This window comes from Rhinolophus ferrumequinum, chromosome 7 (genome assembly GCF_004115265.2).
Source record: "Rhinolophus ferrumequinum isolate MPI-CBG mRhiFer1 chromosome 7, mRhiFer1_v1.p, whole genome shotgun sequence".
Taxonomy (NCBI): Eukaryota; Metazoa; Chordata; class Mammalia; order Chiroptera; family Rhinolophidae; genus Rhinolophus; species Rhinolophus ferrumequinum.
Genome location: NC_046290.1, coordinates 68,158,314 through 68,183,595, shown reverse-complemented (window position 1 = coordinate 68,183,595; position 25,282 = coordinate 68,158,314). Strand labels below are relative to the sequence as shown.

Below are 25,282 nucleotides of genomic sequence, written 5' to 3'. Positions count from 1 at the left end.
AGTGGGATGAAATACAAAATTAATAAACAAGGTAATTGAAGATTGAGGTGAGTGTATGAAAGTACTAAATAGTATGAAGTAATAGTATACAAAAGGGAAAATGTGGGCAAAGGGAAGGCTATTTTGATAATAACTGGATAATGGCAAGCTAGCTTTGGAAGATGCTTTCCAGGCTGGAGAAAAACATGATCTAGGACCTTGGAGCAATAAAGAGCTTGCTAGGTTCTAGAGGTTGTCAGTTTTGGCCAGATGACAGAACATGGCACAGGATAAGCTTGGAGAGGCAGGTAGAGCCATGAGGCCCTTGGATTTTCCATTAAGTGCAATGAGAAGTATGAGAGAGTTTTACACAGGGACGTGCATGATCTTATTTCTGTTTTTAAAATGATCATTTTGGCTTCTGTTGTCTCTGAGGTACAAGATTATGGGAGGAAATCACTCAGGAGGTTTTTCCTGTAGTCCGGGTGAGAGATAAAGGTGGTTGGAACTGGACTGGTAGCAGTGGACATCCAGAAGGGTGACTGATTTTCAATGTATTTTAAGGAAAAAGAGAGAAGACTTTCTAGTGGATTGATTGTGAAGGAGGATTGAATAATGACTCCTTGCTATTAGGCTTGAACAACTGGAGCCATTTACTAGAATATGGAAGACTAGGTCGAACAGAATTGGGAGTGGAAATCAAGAATTCAGGTTTGGACTTAAGTATGAAATGCATGATCTATATCCAATGTGGCAGTATATATCTTTGAATATATATGTTTTATGTAAATGAGCAAGTCATTCTTTAGTCTTCATCCCCAGAAGTACGCATATTGGGTTTGATGGGCTTCCTCATTCTAATGTCACATCGACTTTTAGGAAGGGACGTACTACAATAGTTACTCTCCCACAGTCAGTATAAGACGTGCTTAGCTGCTATTTTGAATTTTTACACTCATTTTTTTTTATATGAAAGTTTCTTTTAATAAAATACCATTGTGGTGTGTTTGTGTATATGTGTAGGTATTTACAAAATGACAGATATAAAACTCAGGACTGGAATTGCATCACATATCTAAAAGAACTCAGACATTTAGAAACATAAGGAATGTTAAAAAACCCCTCCTTTTTTAAAATAAGGTAAAACCTTTAGGACAAGAGGGGATGTGATTTAATAGTGATTACATACAGATCAGTAACAGCTAAAACTAGTTTTTATGTTGTGTTTAATGTTTTTCAAATTTTATTACTCATAATAGGTTTTCTTTTTACAATATCAAATAATTTCAATATTTTTATGAATTTAAACCACTTCTTCCTCAATTTCAAATAGCCAGTTATAATGGTGTATGCTTTCTTTAAAACATAATAACTTTTCTGCTCAAGCGAATTAATCCATTGAAGAAATATGGGATCCTGTAACCAAAAATCTGAATTGTTTGTACAAGCAAAACTGGACATTACTGTGAGAAAAGAAAACAAAGAGTTGAAAGCTTCCTGTAAATAAATTAGAAGCAAAGAAATGGACACTCTTCTTACATAACACAATGTAAATAGCCTGAAGAGAATAACATTAAGAAGTTATTTTATTCATTGAAATTATACATGTATTTTGATTTGAAACTGACATTTAGAGAATTAACATATTCCCTGTATTTTTTTGTTATTGTTGTTGCTTTAGTTTTTGAATTTGAGGGAAATCAAAGTCAGGGCTCAGTTTGGATGAGATAATCTCTGCAAGAGGAGGTTAAAGTAATGAATTATATAGTTGGTAAGTTGAAGAAAACAAAATGTGAAATATGATAAGCATGTATAATTTCCACAGGTGTGAGAATAACACAAAAGGAGGTTAGGAGTTAGCAAAAGGTAGAAAAGTGTGTTTGGAAACACCTTGAATTTTCTATCCTGTAAAAAATAAATTTAAGTAGGTTTGGGAAACTATTTTTTTAAGGAAAGCTTTTGAGCCCTAAGGATTAGAAGTGGTTATCTAACTTTGAATGGGGATAAAAACATTTATGAAAGGAAAGTTTTGGTGGTTGTTATTGGATCCAAAAATGGAAGAATTAAATTTAAGAAAAGTAAATTCTTCTAAGGCCTAAATTTTGCATGTTTTAACCTGAAAATAGAATACTGATAAACATTTTCAAGTAAATCATATTTAGCACTTTTGATATATTTAAACATAACATTAACATAACACAACATATTTTAATATCTTTTAAATATTTAAAAATGTAATAAATAAATAAATCTTTACTACATAGCATTTTGTTTTCACCTTCACACTTTTAATTCCTTTTGGATGAGTGTTAATTTAATGTTAACACACTTCTTCCTGATTCAGTAGCCAAAAAAAGAAAATGCCCCATCATACTTTAGGCAAAGTTTATGGAAAATGTGAAGAGCAAAATAATCTTTTCTCTCTTTGAGACTTTGGGCTGGGGGTGATTAGTCGTTAGTATCAATAGATAACTTAGGAATTGTAGAGAAGTAACTACTAAATCCAATATAGCTCTTTTCCTTTATTGACCAATATTTGGATAACTTTTCCTAAGTTGTATTATTTTCTTGTTTCTTTTTTCTATGTCTTTTTCTCAAAAAAAATAAATAAATAAAATAAAAATGTAGCTCTCAACACAACACTTGCCACTTGCTTCAGCACTGAATTTCTAATGCTGTAGATTGGTATTTCAGGGAGAGAATTCTGCCCCAAAGGACTTTGGTTATGCAGGATGACTACTTAAAAAAGTTAACTAGGAAAATAATTAGAGCGTAACTCAAAATTGGACTTCATTTTTAGTTACTGTTTTGTCTTTTATCTTGTACGCTTAAGGATTTTTTTTTTTTTGGTAATGGATTGCTTGCCTAGATTGGAGAAGACCGTGCCAAGAATCTTGAGTTTTTCAACCACTAATTCCATACAGGATGCTTTAATTTTATTTGGCCTGTGAGTGTTCTTCCTTCTTGACATTACTTCTTCCTTATGGAAATCACTTTTATTTTTCTTATATTTTAATTTTATTTTTACTGAAGTGAATAAAGAAGAGAGGTGATTTCTTAGGTTAGAAGTTATAATGGTGTATCTTAGAAGATATAATTTGTGTGTAAAACAAATTATTCAAAAATTTTTAAATTTAACGCACACAATAAAAGAGCTAGAGCTAGTCAGTGCTCCAGATTTAATTATTACAATTTTTAATATCAGAGGCACTTCAGTCGTACCCAAACTTCCTAGATAATATGAATTACCCTGGAGATCCTGATTCAGTAAGTCTAGAGTAGGACTCCAATTGATATTTTAAAAAAATTACACAGGTTATCTTATCAGTCCATTTTGGGAAATACATGTCCAGTTTAGTGTTTAATTATTTTGTAAAATTTCAACTCTGAGCATATAAAGAAAGGTTTTTTTTCCTCCCATTTCTGTACTATTGCTTTATATCTTCCTTTATAATAGGAGTTTTACAACCATTATGAAATACTAGGTACCTAAACGTAGCCAGTTTTGATGAAATTCATATAACCAAACTCCTGAAAGAGGAAACTCACAGAGAAAAATAAGTAGGAAAGCGTGTGTCAATGAGATGTTACACAAACTCAATTCTTCTCACACTTGTAGTTTGCAGATAGGTAGACTTTTAAAAAATCCATGGCCTTGATCAAGAGATTATTTCTCAACCTTTCCCAAAATGTGATCTGCAAAGCTTAATTTCTGAAGGTATTAAGAGTGTGTTAAAAATGTGTTCCATGGCTCAATGAGTTTGAGAAAAAAATGAAAGTTAAAGAGGTGTCTCTATTGCACTACTGTACAAGTGAATGCATTTTGTGAATCTTTAGCTAGATAAAAGATATGTAGAGTTCTGAACTTATTGACCAAGGGATTCCATTGTTATTCTTGTCCCTTTTAACCCTCCCTGTTCCACTGCTCACTTTGTTTTCTCCTCCAGATTAGTGTTTCAGTGAACAGGCTTTGGGAAAGTCTCTTCGATGCTTTCTTATATCTAAGTTATGTGCTTTTGAAAGGTCTTGTTGAATTTAGAAACTTCATTATGGCCAGCATGTTGAACAACATGGGATTGGGATGTATAGTAGGTAGTCAAGAAATGTTTATTGAGTTGTCAAATAGATTAATGAATGAATGGATCCCTTCAATGGTGGCATAGTAGGAGTCTGATGAATTGTCTTTCGACAGAAGGCAATAAGAGTAGGTAATGGCAGATAAAAGTAGTTTGCGATTCTCTTCACATTTTCCATAAACTTTGCCTAAAGTATGATGGGGCATTTTCTTTTTTTGGCTACTGAATCAGGAAGAAGTGCGTTAAGATATCAGAGGCTAAAATTATTTGCTATAAATGATCTTTATGGGTAAGATTTGGGATCTGAAAACTTTGCAATGTGAAAAAGGAAGCTAAAATGAGAAGCATATTCAGAAATAGTAGCAAGATGCTTTGATATTTTACTTTTGTTTTTTGTCTTAATCACTTGCTAAAATACTGATTTCGCTGCGTTATCTGCTCTACTTGTAAGGTGGTGCTAAATGTCAGGATTATTTTATTTTATTTTTTTTCAGGATTATTTTTGATGGACTATTAATTGTGATTATCCCTATTTATCTTCATGTATAAAATAAAAGGAAATGCTCTGATGGGACATTCAAGTGCACCACAGGCATAGTTCTGTCTAACCAGATATAATGTATGTGGGACGTAAAGATTAAGCAATGCTTTTTGTAGCTTCCTCAGAAAGGTTGGTAAAAATGTGGTTTACGGCAAGAAATAAATGAGGAAATTCGATTTTCTTAGTCACTGTTCTTAAAAGTACACAAATTAGTCAGTGTGTGTTTTAATGTATTTTTTCTTTAATTTTAATGCTATTAAGCTCATTACATTGAGTGAAAGTATGACATAGAATAGCAGGGATATTACGGTCAGACAAAACTGACTTTAAATTTTTGCTCCAGTGCTGTCTGATAATATGAAATGACCCTGGACAAGTTTCTTTTTTTCTTTTTCTTTTTTTTTTTTTAATTTATTGGGGTGACAATTGTTAGTATGGACAAGTTTCTTCAACTATAAATCATGATGATGATAACTGCTACCTCAGAGGAAATTATACACAAACAATGCTAAGTAGTGCCTGGTGTTTAGTAACTGCTCGTTTAACTAGTAGCAGTGAATAATGATGTTTATAATAATTAAGTAACAGCTATACTGATTTAAAAAAAGTGCCTTTCTTTGTTTAGTTATTGGCAATGATAGTTACAAAATAGCATGAACAACTAAAAATCTTTCAATATGGTACATTTTTTTTTGTTTGTTTGTTTGTTTTGTAGGCACCACTTGATATTGTCAGGTTCCCAGAGTTTGGCTAAACAATTTGAAAGTAATATATTAGAAAGGGTTTTAATTAGTTATGTTCCCAGGATTCTATTCTTATGAGATAAGAAAATAAATTTATTTGGTGTAGCTCAGATTAATTGGATCCACTCAAAATACCATGTTGAAATATTGTTTTCATATTATTTTATTTTATAGATAATCTATTTAGTCAACCCTCCTTTGTTGTGTTTTTTGTTAATACATTTATTTTTTCTGGTTACAGAAGTTCTATTGGTCATTGTAAACAATTTGAATAATACTAAGTGGAAAGAGAAAAAACCCAATTTATTGTTATTCTTTTCTCAAGGCGAACAACTTTGGAATTATCTTAATGTTTTTACTGTGCCTTTATTTTACAGTTAATATAATATTTTGCATAGTTTGCAGCCTGTGAGCATTCTTATTCTTGCAGAGCATTCCATTTTATATTTTAATCTTTCTCATAGTTGAGTATTTACATTTAAAAAGTTTTCTATTATAAATTACCTCATTTTTATGTTTAAAGATTTTACTATATTTTGGTAATTATACAGTATTTAACATTTTGGAATTTCTTTTCATTTAGAATAATTCTCTGAAGACTCATCAGGGTTATGTTTATCAAATGTTCATTCCTTTTTATTGCTAATTAGTAAGTATTTTATGGTATGGATGTACCACGGTTTGTTTAACCATTCACCTGTTTAGGGACATCTGAGTTGATCCAGTTTTTTGGCTATTAATAATAAAGTTATGAACATAATTTTTTTTTTGTGAACATAGTTTTGATTTCTCTGGGATAGACTCTTAGGAATAACACTGCTGGGTTATATGATAATTCTATGTTTAGGTTTTTGAGAAACTATTAAACTGTATTTCCAGAGTGACTATACCATTTTAAATTCCCATCAGCAGTGTATGAGTGATCCAGTTTATCTGCGTCCTTGCCAGCATTTGGTTTTCTCATTATTTTTTATTTTAGCCATTCTGATAGTTGCAGTGAAATCTCATTGTGGTTTTAATTTGCATTTCACTAATGGCTAATGATGTTGAGAATCTTTGCATACGCTCAGTTGCCATCTGTTTATCCTTCTTGGTGTAATATCTATTCATGTTTTTTTGCCCTTTTCTTAACTGGATTGTTTAATTTTTTGCTGTTAAGTTTCGAGAGTTATTGATGTATTCTAAGTACTAGATTTTTTCCCCAAGTGTAGAGTTTTTAATTAATTTGTTTTTAATTAAAATATAGTTGACATACAATATTTGATTAGTTTTGGGTGTCTAATATAGTGATTCTACATTTACTTTAGGATGTGATTACCATCGCATGTCTAGTAATCACCTGTCACTGTTCAAAAAAGGTGTTTTTTTTTTAAATTAAAATTTATTGGGGTGACAATTGTTAGTAAAGTTATGTAGATTTCAGGTATACAGTTCTGTAATCCATTATCTATATCTCACATTGTGTGTTCACTACCCAGAGTCAGTTCTCTTTCCATCACCATATATTAGACACTGTTTACCCTTTTCTAGAGCTTCCCATCCCCCTTACCCTGTGGTAACCCCTAAACTATTGTCTATGTCTAAGTTTTTGTTCCTTCATTTGTTTGTCTTGACCTGTTGTTGTTTTCAGTTTTATATACCACATATCAGTGAAATCATATGGTTCTCTACTTTTTCTGTCTGACATATTTTGCTTAGCGTTATAATCTCAAGATCCATCCATGTTGTCACAAATGGTCCTATTTCATCTTTTCTTACCGCTGAATAGTATTCCATTGTGTATATATACCACATCTTCTTTACCCATTCATCTATCAAAGGACATTTTGGTTGTTTCTGTGTCTTGGCCACCGTAAATAAAGCTACAATGAACATTGGAGCACACTTGTCTTTGTGGATACATGTTTTCAGATTTTTTGGGTAGATACCCAGGAGAGGGATTGCTGGGTCACAAAAATTTTTTATGATATTATTGAGTATATTCTCTGTGCTGTACATTGCATCCCCACGACTTATTTATTTCATAACTGGAACTTTGTACCTCTTATTCCTCTTCATTTTTTATCCCAACCCCCACCCCTCAGGCAACCATCAGTTTTCTATCTGTGAATTTGTTTCTGTTTTGTTTTTTGGTTTAGATTCCACATATAAGTGATATAATAAGGTATTTATCTTTCTCTGTCTGACTTATTTCACTTAGCATAATACCCTCTAGGTCCATCCATGTTGCTGCAAATGGCAAGAGCTCATTTTTTTAAATTGCTGAATAATATTCTAATATTCCATGGTGTGTGTGTGTAGGTATAGATATAGATATAATCACGTCTTCTTTATCCATTCATCGATCCATGGATACCGAGGTATATCGTGGCTCGTGTATGCACGCTGCAATGAACATAGAGGTGCATATATTTTTTTAAGTTAGTGTTTTTGTTTTCTTTGGACAAATGCCCAGAAGTAGAATTGCAAGATCATATGGTAGTTATATTTTGAATTTTTTGAGGAAACTTCATACTATTTTCCTTAGTGTCTGCACCAGTTTATATTCCCACCAACAATGCACAAGGATTCCCATTTCTCCATATCTTGTTATTTGTTGATTTTTTGATAATAGCCATTCTGACAGGTGTGAGGTGATATCTCATTGTGGTTTTGATTTGCATTTCCCTGACTATTAATGATGTGGAGCATCTTTTCATACGTTTGTTGGCCATCTGTAGGTCTTTGCAAAAATGTCTGTTCAGGTCATCTACCCATTTTTTAACAGATTGTTTTTTTGATTTGAATTGTATGAGTTCTTTATATATTAATTCCTTATCAGATATGTAATTTGAGAATAGCTTCTCTGGGTTGTCTTTTGGTTTTGTTGATGGTTTCCTTCATTGTGCTAAAGCTTTTGAGTTTGGTATAGTGCCATTTATTTATTTTTGCTTTTGTTCCCCTTGTCTTGGGAGATATAAAAATACCTCTAAGACTGATATAAAGATTTTTCTGCCTGTGTTTTCTTCTAAGAGTTTTATGGTCTCTCTGTCAAAAATCAGCTTTACGGTGTTTCCTATGTATGTGACCACTCATTTTCTCTTGCTGCCTTCAGGATTCTCTTTTTATCTTTAACTTTTGCCATTTTAATTATGATATGTCTTGGTGTGGGTCTCTGGGTTCATCTTGTTTGGAACTCTCTGTGCTTCCTGGACCTGGATGTGATTTTCCTTCCCTACGTGAGGAAAACTTTTTGCCATTATTTCTGCAAATAAGTTTTCTGCCCATTTTTCTCTCTCTTCTCCTTTTGGGATCCCTATAATGCAAATGTTAGTGTGCTTGGTATTGCCCCAGAGGTCCCTTAAACTATTCTCACTTTTTAAAAATTCTTTTTTCTTTTTGCTGTTTTGATTTGGTGATTTCTACCATTCAGTCTTCCAGGTCGCTAACCTGTTTTTCTGTATTATCTAATTTGCTGTTGATTTCCATTAGTATATTTTTCATTTCAGTTATTGTATTCTTTAGCTCTGATTCTTTATTGTATTTCCTAACTCTTTGTTGAAGTTCTTGCTGAGTTCCTCTATGCTTCTCCTAAGTTCGGTGAGCATCCATCCTTATGACCATAACTTTGAATTATTTACCAGAAAAATTACTGATTTTTGTTTCATTTGGGTTTTTTCTTGTTCCTTCATTTGTGGTATATTTATCTCTTCATTTTGTTTGACTTTCTGCATTTGTTTTTATGAATTAGACCAAATAGCTTTCTCTCCCAATCTTGAAGAGTTACCCTTGTGTAAGAGCGACTCTTGTGTAGACTGCTTGTACCTGGTGTTTGCTGGTGCCTGCATGGTAACCCCTCCGAGGCTGCTGGGTTGGTTGGCTGGTTGGTGCTGGCTGCTGCAGCCTGGGGCCCTCGTCTGGGGGAGGAAGGTTGGTAATTGCTAGATCCTTATCAGATAAGTGGTTTGCAAATATTTTCATCCAGTCACTAGCTTATCTTTTTACAACCCTCTTTAACAGGGTTTTCCACATAACAAAATGTTTTAAAGTTGAGGAAGTTCAACTTACCAATTTTTTCTTTTATGGATTGTGCTTTTTAGGTCAAGTCTTAAGAATTCTTTGCCTAGGCTTAATCCCAAATATTTCTTTCTTTCTTTTTTCTCCCCTGAAAGTTCTATAGTTTTCCATTTTACATTTAAGTCTGTGATGCATTTTGAGTTAATTTGACTCTCTTAAATTCCCAATTTGAATTCTCTGTTTCCTTCTTTTAATAACCCAAATATAAAGAAATGTGTTTGTCACAATAATTATTACTCTTTGGAAAGGGAAAAATATATGGAAGTCATTGTTCAGAGAAATTCTGAAATCCCACTGGGAAAATGGTATGCTTGTTCCTTAGCTAAACCCTATTTCTGCTTCTTGGGAGGGGCTTCATAGTTTATTGTTCTCTGTGGATCCTTTTTTTTAATCATCTTTGATTACAAATGGATTACAAATGGAGACTGTACTCCTTGGATGCTTAGAAGCTATATCAGCCTGTTCTTACCTATAGGAATTGGGGAACTAAGGGTCACTTTAATACTCATTCAGTCATAATCTGTCTTAGAAGCAGCTAATGGTTCATTTGGTAGTGCAGCTCTTTGAAAAACTAGTTTACCTAATTGTTTCAGGTATATATATGAATAACCACACTCATAATTTTGCTATATGTCTTTCTTAACCTCATGCCTCTCTCTGGACTTAATTAAGCCTACAGACTAATGGGAGAGCCATACCCTTAGGTACTTTCCTCTGAAACATATTTTCCAATTAAAAGCATTTGCTTGATGCCACCTTAATCCATCCAATAGTATTAACAATGGATGGGGCCATAGCCTTGATTTTCTCCATGTCACAGTCTTTTTTAATTGATCTTTATTCCTCAAAAGCCTTCTGACTTTTTCATAGGATTTGGTTGAGAAGCAGTTGCCTCTTCTAACTCTAAAGTTCTAGTCTTTCTAATCCTTTTCATTCCACCCAGAATATTTGGCAAAGATCCATTGACCACCAAAAATGACTTTACCTTCAGTTATTTTGGTTATTGGAAAGTGTCAGAAACTCAACGTCCCATAAAGTTCTGTAGGATATTAAAATATGTTACTTAAAAAAGAAATTTAGCACACAAGTTTATATCCTTGTTCATTACATTATGTAACATACAGGAGACAGTAGATACTGTTGAATAGGGGAGGGACATCCTATAATGCACAGGAGAGCCCCCCAAAAAACAAAGGAGGAGGGGAACAAGGAACTATTTCAGAAAGTTGAGGAATTAACAAAGTTAAAGGATTTCTTTATCGAAATAATTCTAAGGATCTATAATATTATTGAATTGTTCATGGGGTATCTAGTAATAATATGTGGGAATATTTATTTCTTAAAAATATGGATAAATTACCTATAACCATGTCATTTTCTTTTAGTAAATTGTATTTCTTGCTATCTCCATATGTTATCAACCTGGTCATTTTTTTCCAGTTTCAATTCCAATAATAAAAGCAATTAATAAGTCTGTAATAAAAAGTATTTTACCTTTAGACAGGCTGTAGGAGAACTCCAGAGCTTGCTTGTTAATTGTCCTACTGCACTTGTTTTTCTCCACCACTTATCTGAAGCCCACTGGTGGTGGCTAACATTTCAGTCTTGGTTCCAGATGGGAGAATAACTGTATTAACATTACCCCCGGTTGATATTTTGCTGATAGGTTTTTGTGGATTTTCTTGTGTTGGAGATGTATATTTATCTGGACAAAGATAATAGTGGATGCAGAGGTATCAAAGGAAAAAAAAAATTGGACAGTGCTAGATATTCAGTGTCCCGCCAGATCCGTCATTCACTATTTGTCACTCTGTTTTATCACCCCACAGAAGCCCCATGGACTATATCACCCTGGCATGTTTGTCTCCTGGTTTCTAATTGAGTTCAGCCTGTTGGGAAGAAAGATATTGTAGGGCTTATTTTCCAGGTGTGCTACCCACTAGACATGTTGCAAAAGTTGCTGTGTGCCTCAGCTCAGACCACATTCTCAGAGGATGCCCCCTACAGCTACAGTCCTTGCAGGGTTTCAGTAACTGGCCTTCACTGTTTGTTTCCTTAACTCTGCCTTTGTAAACAACCCACCCCATAAAACAATCTGCATTCAAAAAAAAAAAAATGTTAAACTTGCTTCAGTTAACCCTTTTGTCTGTATCCTTAGCCAATACAGAAAAATATCCATACAGGTTCTAACTTTAGTCCTTGAAAAAAATATTTCAAGTTCCTCCTTACAAATGACTGCTGTTCTGAAATGAAATTGTACTAATACCTTATAACAAATTGGGAACCTTTTATTTATTTATTTTTTTCTATATTGGAACAGTTTAAAGAACACACAAGGATTGATAGTTTTTGATTGAGCTTTAGTATAAATTCTCCAGGAAAAACCATTTCAGATAGGTTAATTTTAGAGATAGACTTTAATTTATTCCAGAATCATAGCTTCATTCAAGTTTTATATCATTTATTGTCAAAATTATAATTTTAAGAGGTTTTCAAATCTCTTGGTATAAGATTGTACAGAGAATTTTTCTAATGTTTCAAATTTTTTTTTTTATGTATTTGTGGTCATTCCTAGTATATGCATAGCATTGGATTCTGTTTTTCTTATTTTTTAATGGGTTAATACCCGGTTGGGTCAGGAGTTTGCATTTTAGAGAAGATAAAGAGATTGACTGTTAGATCTTATGTCAAAAGTTTTTGTACTTTTTTATCTTGATAGTCAGAAAGCCTTACAGAAAGTTTTGAATTCACATCCCAAGATATTTAAGTAACCAAGTAACTTTACTTTATGTCACCGTTAACTATAAGATGACTCTGTTAGGCTCTTAATTCTTAGAGATTTTGTGGAAGTTAATCGAATTCTTACTTTACTCATCTGTAAAATGAGGAAAGTAATCGTACCTCCTTCACAGAATGTTTCTGGGGATTAGATAAGATAATGCATATCAGTGAAGGACCATGCATAAGGTAAACTCTCAGTAAATATTACTGTTATTATTGCTATTAACATGCGTGAGGCTGAGTAATGAGTAAAGCATGATAAACAAGCACCCAGTGAATTATACAGCCAGTTAAAACTTGAGGGCTTATAGTCCCTGAAAGAAGAAAGAATTTCCTTTGGGCAATTCCGGGGAACTTTTAATAGGAAGTGGAATTTGAGCTGGGCTTGAACAAGGGTACAGTTTCAGTAGGAAAAGCATATGGTGTGTCCATTACAGGCATGGACTATAATATTGAAGGATTTTTAGGTTTTAAACTTGATTATTAAATGGATGTTATAAACCAATATTGGAAAATCAGGTAGAGAAGTTGGCTCTGTGAGAAAGAGGGTGAGTTTGTTTTAGAAATCTGAGGTAGAAATTTGGCATTAGAAAATATAGTTCTAGAGCCTAAGAGCTATTGGAAGTTCAACATTGAGATCTGGCATCATCTTCACAGTTCCTATATGCATTACAGTAGATGCTCATTCTAAAGGAGAGACCTAGTCAGAGAGAAGGTGAAAGGCAAAATCCTAAATCTTGACAATAGGAATCATTAAATGATCATTGATAACACTAACCCTCTAAGATTAAAGTCTACCTATACAAGGGTTAGTTAAATTTAAAAAAAATTAATTACCTAGGGTTGTTTTGTTTTACTTCACACCTCGGTCATACTTCAAACCAGTGTGTTTTAAAAGTGTTTTATAGAGCACTAGTTCTGTGAGACGATAGACATTAATGGAGGAAAACAGTAACTTGAATATCTGATGGATGATGTATAAAACTTAATCATATTACATATAAATGCATGCATATTATTGTTTAAGAGGAGAGGTGCAAGAATAGAGTACAGAGTTTTTCAAACTAATTTGAACCCTTTTGTTCATGGAAATTCTCAGAAGCCTAGGGTTCCATAAAGTATACTTGGGGAAACCATGCCTTATACCTTGTTAGTTGATGGGTCAGCTTATTAAACTGTAGCTCAAAGTTCATTGGGGGATCAGAAGAATAGGAATCAGATTATTGGGTTATGGATGCATAATGTGACTTTGGGCTTCAGTTTCTTCATTCGTAAAATGCAGAGTGTCATTGTAAAGATTTGGTTTGGAAATATATGTGAAAGTTTTGAGTATTGAGAAGCACCATACAGTCTAACTATATATCTATATATAGTTAGAACAATATACATATTGTTAGAACAATGCAATGTGAATAAAATAGGATATATTTCATTGTGGTTCAAGGTTAGTGTTTTTTTCAGAAGGTGCCATTCGTATTTGTAACTTCACTGTTTTTCCTTTGTACATTCCTAATTTGATCATTGCCTGTTTTGGAATTTCTTATCCCATTCTTATGTTACTTAAGTACTCAATAGCCTCCGTCCCCCTGAGTATTCTGAAGTCCTTTAGAAGTGTTTGTGATACTTGATATACAGTATCCTGTTGGTATTCTCTACAAAGAACATTCTCAATCGTCCATATGTCTATGCAATTCAGAGTTTCTCTTCAAAATCCAGTCTAAGCTATGTCTTGGTGAAGACTGTTCATGTCATGTTTCCCTGACACCAGTTATGCAGGTTGAAGTATATATTCATAGACATATTTTTTAATTTTAGGGACATTTTCTTAAATTATATCTGTGAGCATTTTATTCCATGATGTTAGGTTTTTTTCCTCAGATACTTCAACTATGTGTACATATGATATCCTTTGGCCCATATACATACATATATATGTATATATGTATACCATATATATATGTATATAGATACATATATGTATATATGTACATATATGTACATACATATATGTACATATATGTATATGTACACATATACATATATGTATGTATATATGTCTATATTTATATCTATCTATATGTGTAACATTTCCTCTTTTTTTTTCTTTATCATCATTCATTATGCTCACTTTTTTCACTTCTATACTATATATGCCTATTACTATGTTTTTCAGTCTGTTCACCTTTGTGTCCCTTCAATTTTATCTTCATTTCTATGGGGTTTTAATTTTTCCCTTTTACATCTTTCCTGGATTCTGCCAGCATATGTTTCATCTCTTTCTTTCACCATTTCTTTTTTAAGTTATTTCACTTCTGTTTTGCTCTCTTCCCCTATAAATAATTGCTTTGTGTTCACACTTTTCATTGGCTCCATGAAATTGTGTGTGTGTGTGTGATAAATGTCCTAATCTTAATTTAATAAAAGTATGTTGTTCTTTCTTACAACATCTTTGTTTGGATGCTATGATAGCTCCCTTTGAAAATCACTTTATTGACTCAGTTAGGTTCCCATAGGAGCTGAGTGATCAGGCTGCATCCCAGGCAGGTTGGTGGCACAAGCAAAGGCTCGCTCATCTTTCAGTTCTTGCAAAGGTGTCCTGAATTGTCTGTGACGTTCCCTGTGCAACCTCTTCTCACCTACCTTTTCTATTTTTATGGACGACAGAAGCTCAAGAAGGCCTTGCTGCCACCCACCTCATCTCCGGTTCCCATATTGGTTTCAGGCAGGGGAAATCGGGGCTTCGGACTGTTGCTCCTGACCTTTGGCAACAGTGTTTTTCGTGCTTTCTCTGCCACCAGCTGTCTTTAGGCCTGGACAATAGGGTCCTGCCCCGAGCCCTGTGCATAGAGGGGCCCACATTACAGACACTAAAACTCAAAGATAGGTTTTATTCTGTACAGTTTTGCAAGAAAGGTTTTTGAAAGATTGGTAACAGGATAGGTGAGCAGAGAGAGGTTATACTGTACGAGAAGGACATAGGGATGAGCTATACTCTCTCTTCAGACTAGAAGATGCTGTTTAGACTTGGGAATAGTCAAGTTTAAGCAAAAGCACAGCTCTTTCTCCTTTTTCAGAGCAGTGACTAGGAGATGGGAAGTAGAGCCGAGGAGAAACATTCCAGTAACTTCCTGGGAAGGGTGGAAAAGAGGCTATTTTTGATTAAAGTTGGCCACTTCAAAGTACCTGATGCAGGTAATTAGGCAGACCTGGTTTCCCAGGAAATGATGCTGCTTCTCAAAAGGCCTGGGTACCTCCTAGAAATACTGTCAGAAAACAGTGGCTGGGGGTGTGGAGCCCTATCTCAGACTGGAGCTTCCTGTCCTAGCCCTGGCAGCGGGATGGACACAGAGGAAAGTATAGCACCTTTTAAATTCCAGGTTTTGAAGCTAAATGCCTGGAGAGGAGTAGGCTGCAGGTCTCTGAGTGGGGTGAGGATTGATACTTCTAAACATTCTGGTGTGTTATTTTGAATTTTATTTTGCCATTTTGCCTTTAGTTCCTGCAAATGACTGGAAACAGGTTTTTCCATTAAGAGAAATTCTAAGCCTTAATTTTATTAGCAACTCTCCATGTTCATAAACAACATAGGAGGTCCCTCTTGTGGTGTATTCTCAAATCACATGCTTTTAAATTAGTGCTGAAAGTATTTTGTCCGATTTTGTTTTTTTCTTACCTTTTCACTCTTTGTTAAAGGATTTTATTTTTATTAGTTTCAGGTGTACAAAACTACATAGTGATTTGACATTTATATACCTCGCAAAGGTATATAAATGTTCCATTAGAAGTTGAAATTCTAGGTTCAAAAGTTTCCTCAACTAATAATATCACAGAATTTTCAAGTAAATCTAGCTATTTTATAAAGCTAATTATAACAGATGTAATGTACTAAATTATTTAATATTACTTATGATTACTTCCTCAAGTCCCCATGGCATCTCTGAAATATACTCTAGTAGTTTTTATTATTTTTCCAGAAAAAATTAAGTCTATGACATTTTAAATGTATTTAAATATTTGTCTTTTGACTTTATGTTTAAATAACAGTTGGAGTATAAAATTTGTGAGTCCCATTATCTTTCACAGGTTACCTTTTGTCATTCCTTTACTGTCTTTATGGGATTGATGTTGCTGTAGCGAAGTCTGAGGCCAGCTAAGTGTTTTTCATTTCTTTCTGCATAATGTGACTATTTTTCTTTTGCTGACTGTTCAAAGAAGTCTTTCATCTTTAAAATCTAATAAATTTACAAGGGAATGTCTTATTGTTTAAAGTCTTGAAACAAATTTTTCTGGGATGCTCTATACCTTTTAAAATTACAGATCAGTCTTCATTTACTTTAGGAGAGTTTCCAAAGTTTTACTTTTGAATATATATGTGTTTTTTTCTATTCTGATTGATTATACATGTGTTTGATTTCCTTTGGATTTCATTTCTAAAATTTTCTCTCTAATCTTTTAAGTCTTAGTTTTTGTTCCTTTAATTGTATTCATATTTCTGAAACCTGTTCTGTCTGTCCTGTAATTCTCACAGTCTCTAGTCTCTCCATTCCAGTATGATTTTTATTTATGTGGTAGTTTTCTTTTTTAATTTCATGTCTTTTCTGGGTTCTTTCAGCCCATTTTTTTTACTTCTCTAATCTCACCACATTTATGAGCTATAACGGGGGTGTCCAAACTGCGGCCTGCGGGCCAACTGTGGCCCGCAATCCATTGTTAATTGGCCCGCAGCAAATTCCAAAAATATATTTAGTTTACTTAAATAAACCAGGTGAGGCAATACGTCCTTCACCTCGAGTGAGTGGCCTGGCTGTTTGTGTATTTTACCGCATACGGCCCTTGGTGAAAAACGTTGAAAAAAGTTTGGACAGCCCTGAGCTATAATGATAAAATCCCTGCTTTCAGCTTTTGATTTTAAGACACAATTATTTTCATTACTTTTTTTAAAGCTTGGCAATATGGTAATTTTTAAGTCTGTATCATGGTGACATTTTTTTTTTTGAAGAGTATTATGCCATGTCATTTGCTTTTCCGTTTTGTTATTCACCTTTTAATAAGGTAAATTATTTTTTGGACAGCATTTTATAAAATGTTTGTGTTAGTTTTCTATTGCTACATAACGTATTTTGCAGAGTTAACAACCTGAAACAGCACAAATATATTATCTTACCATCTTTATGGGTCGAAGGCCTGGCACAGCTCAGCTGGGTTCTCTGCTCAGAGTCTCAAACTCAAGGTATTACCTGGCTGCATTCTCATTTGAGACTCTAGAGAAGAATCCTTTTCCCAACTCATTAAAACTGTTAAAAGTATCAGTTTCTTGGAATTGTTGAACTACAATCCCCATGTCCTTGCTGATCACCAGTGGGGCCGCTCTCAGCACCTAGAAGCTCCCACATTCCTTGGCACATAATCCTTCCCACCTTAAAAGTCAGCAATGGCTCATAGAATTTCCTTTTGCTTCAGATTTCTCTGACGTTTGCTGCTGCTACCAGCTAGAGAAAACATCTGCTTTTAAAGGTTCATGTGATTGGATTGAGGACAACCTTTCTGACTAGTTCAAAGTCAACTGAGCAGTAACCTTAAATTAACAGGAGAATCCCTTTTGCTAGTGTAGCATAGTCAAAGGTGTGATCTTGTCATACCTTTGTGATATTATTCATAGTTACTGATTATAGTGTTTACCTCTTGCTTACTTTTAACAATTTGCTCTCGCGGAGTGAGGAAGATGAAAATTAAAGTCCATTTTATCTTTTTCTATTTTTGCATCTCTAGTAGTATTTGTTTAGTAGTAGTATCTGCTGCTATACAGTTTTATTTTTTTTAAATTTTTTTTAATGTTTATGAAATTTTAAGGCTTTATTTATAATGGGTTGTTTTATTCTATACTTTAAATATTTTTAATACTTTTGATTTTTAGAAGTTTTAGATTTACAGAAAAATTGTGACTATAGTATAGAGTTTCCACATGCACTACAACCATTTTCCCCTATTATTAACATCTTACTTTGTATACTACATTTCTTTTTTTTCCCCACACATATATCTTTATTTTAACATTTCAAAGAATCACATCCTCATTCTGACAGCTTCATCAAGCATAGCCACACAGTAAGTTACACACACACTCACTTGGAAGGTTATCGGTTGGAAGGTCATCGGCGTAGCTCTTGAGTGATCGAGTCAGGGCAAAGGGGCCGCTTGGCCCACAGCTGACTCGGGGTTCACCTTCCACAAGGACGCTTTACTCCAAATGGGCTGCTGGGCGCTGCACTCAAACCCTGCCGCTAGATTATAAAACCAGTGAAATCAGCGTGATTCTCATGGCCACTTTCACTTGAGAGTGCTGTGTTTACTAAAGTGGAACTTTCTGAATGAGTAGGCTGAGATACTGCCTGCTCAGTAAAAAAACAAAACAAAACAAAACAAAAACCAAAACACAAAAACAATTTGTAGCGCTCTGGCTCACAGGGAGGCAGTCAGCAGTAATATCAGGAGCCTCTTTCTGACAGGAGCCTGTTCCAGCAGCCCTGGCTCATGGGTTTCTCCCCCAGTGACTGTGTTAAGATCACTTGGTAGTTGATTCTTTGTTTTGTTTGTTTGTTTGGCTGCTTGATGGTTTTGAAGAATTTGCTGTGACCCAGGGGTGTTCGAGTACTTCTTTCAAGGTTGGCCTCTGGTTGGGGTTATACTTCAACAGTCCTGAAATGAGGTCCTGGGCTCCTTCTACTACAAAGTCACGGAATGTGAATTCAACCAGCAGTATTCATATGTAGGTCTCTTGGTATGTGCTTACCTCAAAAGGAGGCTAAAAATCCTTAGCAAAGAAGTCCAGGGCTCCAGAGATCCACCTTGTCATCCTGCATTCGGACTTCAGTCATCTCAGGGGGCAAGTGGCCCAGGGTGCCAGAGCGGGTGGTGCTTCTGGTGGATGGGGCATGTATGGCCCACCCCAAATCTTCCTCTTAAGCTCTCCAGCTGATCCAAGGAGCAGATGCTCTGGTTTAAGGTCTCTTTGAATAACTCTCTTTGACTGAAAGTAAGATAGCATTTGCCAATTCTGTGATATAAGGAGCAGTTCTCTGCTCATCAAACCTGGATAGTTTTTGAAGTTCTCTACAGACAGCTATAAGAGATGCATATTCTAGAATTAGGTAAACTCTGGTGCCATCATGGAAATGATCATACAGTCTGAGAATGTTTGGGTGCCTAAAATGGGACTGTATTTCTACTTCTCTTCTCAGCTGATGCTCAACTCCTGCTTTCTCCAGTTGAGCTTCATATAATACTTTTCAGAGTCAGGATGAACTTTCTTTGTTTTTCTCTTGCCAAATAAGCGTTACCGAACTTTCATTTACCCAGCTGGTGAACAATTTCAGAATCTTCCAAAGCCTTTTGTCTTATTTTATTTTACTTTATTATTATTTTTTTATTCTTCATTTTTCTGTTTTGATGCCAGTTCCTTTTCAGAATTATTTCCAGGGCTTGGTGGCAGGGGCTGATCACTCTTTTGGGTATTATTCACTGGCCTGGAGACGGGACAAGGGACACTGGTTGCCTGCAATTGTTTCTGCTTCAGATTCTGAACCGGCTTTATGGCTGGAAACAAGCTTTTGTGCTTGTGAAGGAGCACTCTGAGAGGAGTTTGAAGGACGTAAGACTCTCTGAGGCTAACCCCAGCATCTCAGCAGTACCAGATGCTGAGAAGGAAATTGCAGAGTTACCAGAACACGTTTTGGATCATCACCAGGTGGAACTGTACTGTTAACAGACCCTGAAATGCAGTTTTTCTTTAGATTTGTTGATGATGCCTGTTGGCTCCTGCCTTTAACCCAAAGCCGCCCAGTCCTCCCAGGGCTCCTACAGTTCTTATGATTAATGAACTAATATTGATACATCATCTATAATGTTTGTACTTATTAACTGAACTCCAAAATTTATTCAAATTTCCTTAATTTTTATCTAATGTTCTTTGTCTGTTCCAGGATCTGATCCAGGATACCATATTAACATTTAGTTGTCATGCTTGCTTGACTCCTCTTGGCTGTGATAATGTCTCAGTTTTTTTTTTTTTAAGACCTTGGCAGTTTTAAGGAGTACTGGTTAAATGTTTTGTAGACTGTCCCTCAGTTGGGATTTGTCTGATGTTTTTCCTAGGTTGGACTGGGGTTATGAGTTTTTCTGGGGAGGACCACACAGGTAAAATGCCATTTTCATCACATGGTATCAGGGGTATATGCTATCAACATCACATATCACTCTTGATGACGACCTTGATCATCTGGCTGAGGTAGTGTTTTTCAGGTTAATCCAGTGTGAAGTCACTCTTTTTGTTTCCACTCTCCATATTATACTCTTTGGAAGAAAGTCATTATGTGTACCTACACCTTAGAAGTGGGGTGCTATGCTCTAGCTCTTTGAGGGTAGAGTGTCTACATAAATTAGTGGACATTGCTCTATACTAGAGATTTGTCTCTTTCTTCTTTATTTATTCATTTATTTTTCAACGTGTTGGATAGATACATACTTTATACTTTGGCTTATGCTCCAATGATAATTTATTTTCTTGCTCAAATTATTCCATATTTGGCTACCAGAGTCCCTTCAGTTGGCTCCTGTGTATCTTTGGCACACCTCCATCATTGGGTTTTTTGTTTGTTTTGATCACTTACTTTCCGGCAGTATGAAATGATCCAGGCTCATCCTGTATATTTCCTGCTCCAGACCTAGAATCAACCATTTCTCCACGAGGCCCTTTAATTAGAGAATGGGAAATAACTTTATCATCTAGAATACAGTGATGATGTGCAGTTCCTTTTGCCTGCAGTCTTGCAGACTCCACTCATTTCCAAAGTTACTTAGATCAGCATCCTTACCCCCACCGTCTGTAGTAAGGTTGTTTCATACATTTGTCTTACAGTTAGATCCTTTTGTCATGTTCTGCATTTAATCCTGGAATCTTTTGACGTCTTAAGTGATTTTTAAAACAATGTATATATTAAATTTCCCTCTTTGTACTGTAAAGTTCAGTGGATTTGGACAAATGCATAGTGCAATTATCCATAATTAAACTATCATATAGAATAGTTTCATATGTTATATTACTAACTATTAAATATAAATTGTGGGCTAGGTAAATAAATCATAGGACATTTATGCTGTGAAATAATATAATAGTGCTAACAAAGAAATTTAAATACAGCTTCAAGTTCCAACATCAAAGATGTCCAGGATATTATATGTGAAAACTGGAAGTTGTTGGATATAAGAATAGTGTGTTTAGTATGATCATACTTGTGTAAAAAAGTAAATGGATATAAAACATGTGAATATGTGAGAAGAATGTCTGCAAAATGATAAAAGGAAATATTAATGGGTCATTACCTTCATCTGAGTTACATGGAAGGGCATAAATTGGAGGCAGGCAGGGGTAAGGAAGAGTTTTGTTTTCTCTTGATAGTCTTCTGTGCTACTTAAAATTTATTTACAAAAGCATGTTGAAATCTCATGGATTACTTCCTCTGGGAAAAAACAACAACAACAACAAAAATTCATCAAAACCTGACAGAATACTCATATAATCAAAATGTCTACTAGAGTACTGGCCCGGTGACTTAGGCGGTTAGATCTCTATGCTCCTAACTCTGAAGACTGCCAGTTCGATTCCCACATGGGCCAGTGGGCTCTCAACCACAAGGTTGCCAGTTCGATTCTTCGACTCCCGCAAGGGATGGTCGGCTGCGCCCCCTGCAACTGGCAACAGCAACTGGACCTGGAGCTGAGTTGTGCCCTCCACAACTAAGACTGAAAGGACAACAACTTGACTTGGGAAAAAAAAAGTCCTGGAAGTACACACTGTTCCCCAATAAAGTCGTGTTCCCCTCCCCAAATAAAAAAAATCTTAAACACACACACACACACACACACACAAAAACAAACAAACAAACAAAGAAAACCTCTTTAAATGAACATTTAAATGGGTCCACTCACCTGCTCTGAAAATAACATTATAGCCAAAAAAAAAAAAAAAGTCTACTAGATTACTACAAAAAGATACTTTCCTATTATAAAAAATGGCAGTTTACCTATTGTAAGAAAGAAATAGGAAACAAATAGTAAACTAAGAAATACATGTATGTTCAGTTTTGCAGTGTATCAAATAATGAGATTGTTAGTCTAATCTACTACCTACAGGAAATTGAATATTGAAACCAGGAATTATATAATTCAAATGTCTGACATGGCCAGGTAGGTAAAATAAATAATACTGACCTAGTTCACTTATAAATACAAAGTATCCTCCAAAATATTTATCAACCTCTTACAACATGAATATATGCAATATTATAAGGTATATTATTAATTTACATATTTAATGCATAAAATTTTCATCTGAAAATTTGATGACCATGAACCAGTTAAAGAATATTCAGGATTGGTACTTTACTTATTTCATCGGTCAGGAAATAATGAGTCTCGATCTGATATTAAGGAAATGACAGTAGAATTAGCTGAGGCCATTGTTAAAATGAAAATTCCTGATACTACACCAGATTCAAAGGGAAAGGGCTGGGAATATATTGTTAACAAGTGACTTTGTTCTTTAACATTATCAGATGAGTTTAGGTAATACGGATTTTCTATATTACCCAGCATTTGAATCTGATTTTTAAGAAGATTTTAATCAAATTTAAAGAGAATTATTTTTCCTTTGATGATACTCAGAAGAATATTCTATAGACCCATAGATTGTTTCAAAAAACTAAAGTTAATAAAATAGTTTGAGCTGTAAAAAAATAGACATACCTTCCAATATTACTGTTTTGTGGTAAATATTGAGAATTGCTGTTTTATCCAAAATATCTTATAACCCAAGTACACTTTTCAAATCAATAAGATGTTGATTGATAAATTCATTATAGTAGTTATATTGCATTTATGACTTGGGAAAAAAATGGCTAGGTTTTTTGTTTTTTGTTTGTTTTTTTTAATTCACTTTAAAAACTATCCTTGCCTAGCACCACTTGCTTCAATGGGGCTTATATTAATTTACCTGAAAACTTGTTAAGTTTGATTCTTAAAGTATTGTTTCTCAGTTTCATTCTATATTTTTTAGATTTCAACATGGTAATATGTCATAAATTATCTTTAGTAATATATGTATTTTAAAATAGTTAAATATAGTCAAAGTGAAGTGATTGAAAGAAATAAAGAAGGTTATGTTAAGCAAGTATAATTTGTAAAGATAAATATTTAAATTATTAGCTAAATTTCTATATATTTGTAATTTTATCTTTTCCCCTTCCAAAGATACTTGCTTGGCAACAAGGAATACAACCAGTTGTACTTCTTCTAGTTCTTCACTTTCTACCTACTTGTATGTCTTCATCTTCGGACAACTTTTGATGGGAACAGGAGGAACTCCTCTCTATACACTAGGAACAGCCTTTATTGATGATTCTGTGCCCACACATAAATCTTCTCTCTACATAGGTAAGTTTGCTCTGTAATATAAATGTCTCAGTATCATTTCATCTTATTTCTTGTTTAATTTATAAGTAAAGCATACCATATGCTTATTAAAAAGTTCACTGTAATTTCCTACGTGTTTCCATGAGATAAATGCAATACTACTTTTTTGTTTAATTATTTACTGACATATCATGTCCTTCAGTTAAATTTGGTTCAGAGTTTTGTTAATATACTGCTCTATTTCCTGTTCTGGACATGCCAGCCTTCCAGGAAATGCAATTCAACTAGTAGACTGTCTAGATTGCTTGAATTCCACGCTAATTTACACAGGGTGTGGAGACTGGGCTCTGTCATTCTGTGTGATTTCTACATCCTACTTGACTAGAGTCAACAAAAGAAACTCAAGATAGTACCCAGACACTCTATGGAGTTTTCCATTTCAGATAAACCTTTTTGATACACGACTCGACTTTTTTTCCTCTTGACCTAATTTTTGGTACTTAAGTTTCTCTTAAATTCCCTCCCTCATGTTCCTGCAAGGTAGAGCTAACAAGACGACTGTGTTAGTCCATTTGGACTGCTTTAACAGAATACCATAGATTGGTTGGCTTATAAAAAACAGAAATGTATTTCTTACAGTCCTGGAGGCTGGGAATCCAAGCTCAGGGTGCCCACTGATTCAGAGTCTTATAAGGGCTTAATTTGCAACAATTAAAAAGTTATATGTGGTGAATTTTTAAATATCTGAGAGAAATAAGGTCAGTTTAATTCTGCTGTAAGTAAAAATGGAAGATTGACTAAGAGCAGTGTTTAATCGTTTACTTTTAAAAAACAAACAAATGACCAGATGCAAGTTTTTACTAGCTACTGTAGAGAAAAATAAAGAATGCTTTTGGAGTATGTATAGAGTGCAAAAGGCTTTTTATTCCACATTGTTTTCTTCCATAAGAATTCTAAACAATATTTATTATCACCATCCGTAAAGGATAATAGTAGATGTACTACCCCTGCTGCCAATTAAGATGGTATAACTTTCCATTTTATAATTATTGGGTTTATTGCAATTATTATTAAAGTCTAACAACTTCCATATTAAATTATATGTTTTCAGCTCTTGGATTTTACAAGTGATACTATTCCAATGATATTTTTTAGTGAAAATATGTGTAATTTTCATAATTTCAATTTTTCTACAGTAAAATATTTGTCTTTCTTCACAATTTTAGACATACAAAGCAAAGTTGTACAGATGACCATTTTCCATGTCTTTGTTCTTTTTCTAGGTATTGGCTATTCTATGTCAATATTAGGCCCTGCTATTGGCTATGTGTTGGGAGGACAGCTGTTAACCATGTACATTGATGCTGGTTTGGGACAAAGGCAAGGCAATATCTATTTTTGTTTTATTTAAATATATTGCATTTAAGTAATGTTAACATCACAGACAGAACATTTTCACAGTATTTTCTCCGGATAATGTGAGGGAATTTTCAGGAAACAAAACTAAATACATACAATTTTTATATAACATTTTGGCTGCATTTCTTCATGAATTAATGTCACACCATCTCTAAGTATAATGCCTTTATTCATAAATAAGGATGATTAATAGTCACCTAGTGAATTTTTTCAAAATACAC

The 25,282-nt window shown here is 34.3% G+C and overlaps 1 protein-coding gene and 1 pseudogene across 1 annotated transcript in view; one reads left to right on the top strand and one right to left on the bottom strand.

The window, feature by feature from the left end:
- SLCO4C1 (solute carrier organic anion transporter family member 4C1) overlaps window positions 1-25,282 on the top strand; it is a 48,696-nt gene that overhangs the window by 5,326 nt on the left and 18,088 nt on the right. The window contains exons 3-4 of the mRNA XM_033111278.1: window positions 23,481-23,663; window positions 24,926-25,022. Coding sequence (XP_032967169.1) covers window positions 23,481-23,663; window positions 24,926-25,022 — 280 coding nt within the window. The remainder of the gene's footprint in view (window positions 1-23,480; window positions 23,664-24,925; window positions 25,023-25,282) is intronic.
- On the bottom strand, window positions 18,739-23,296 carry LOC117025070 (aurora kinase A-like; annotated as a pseudogene).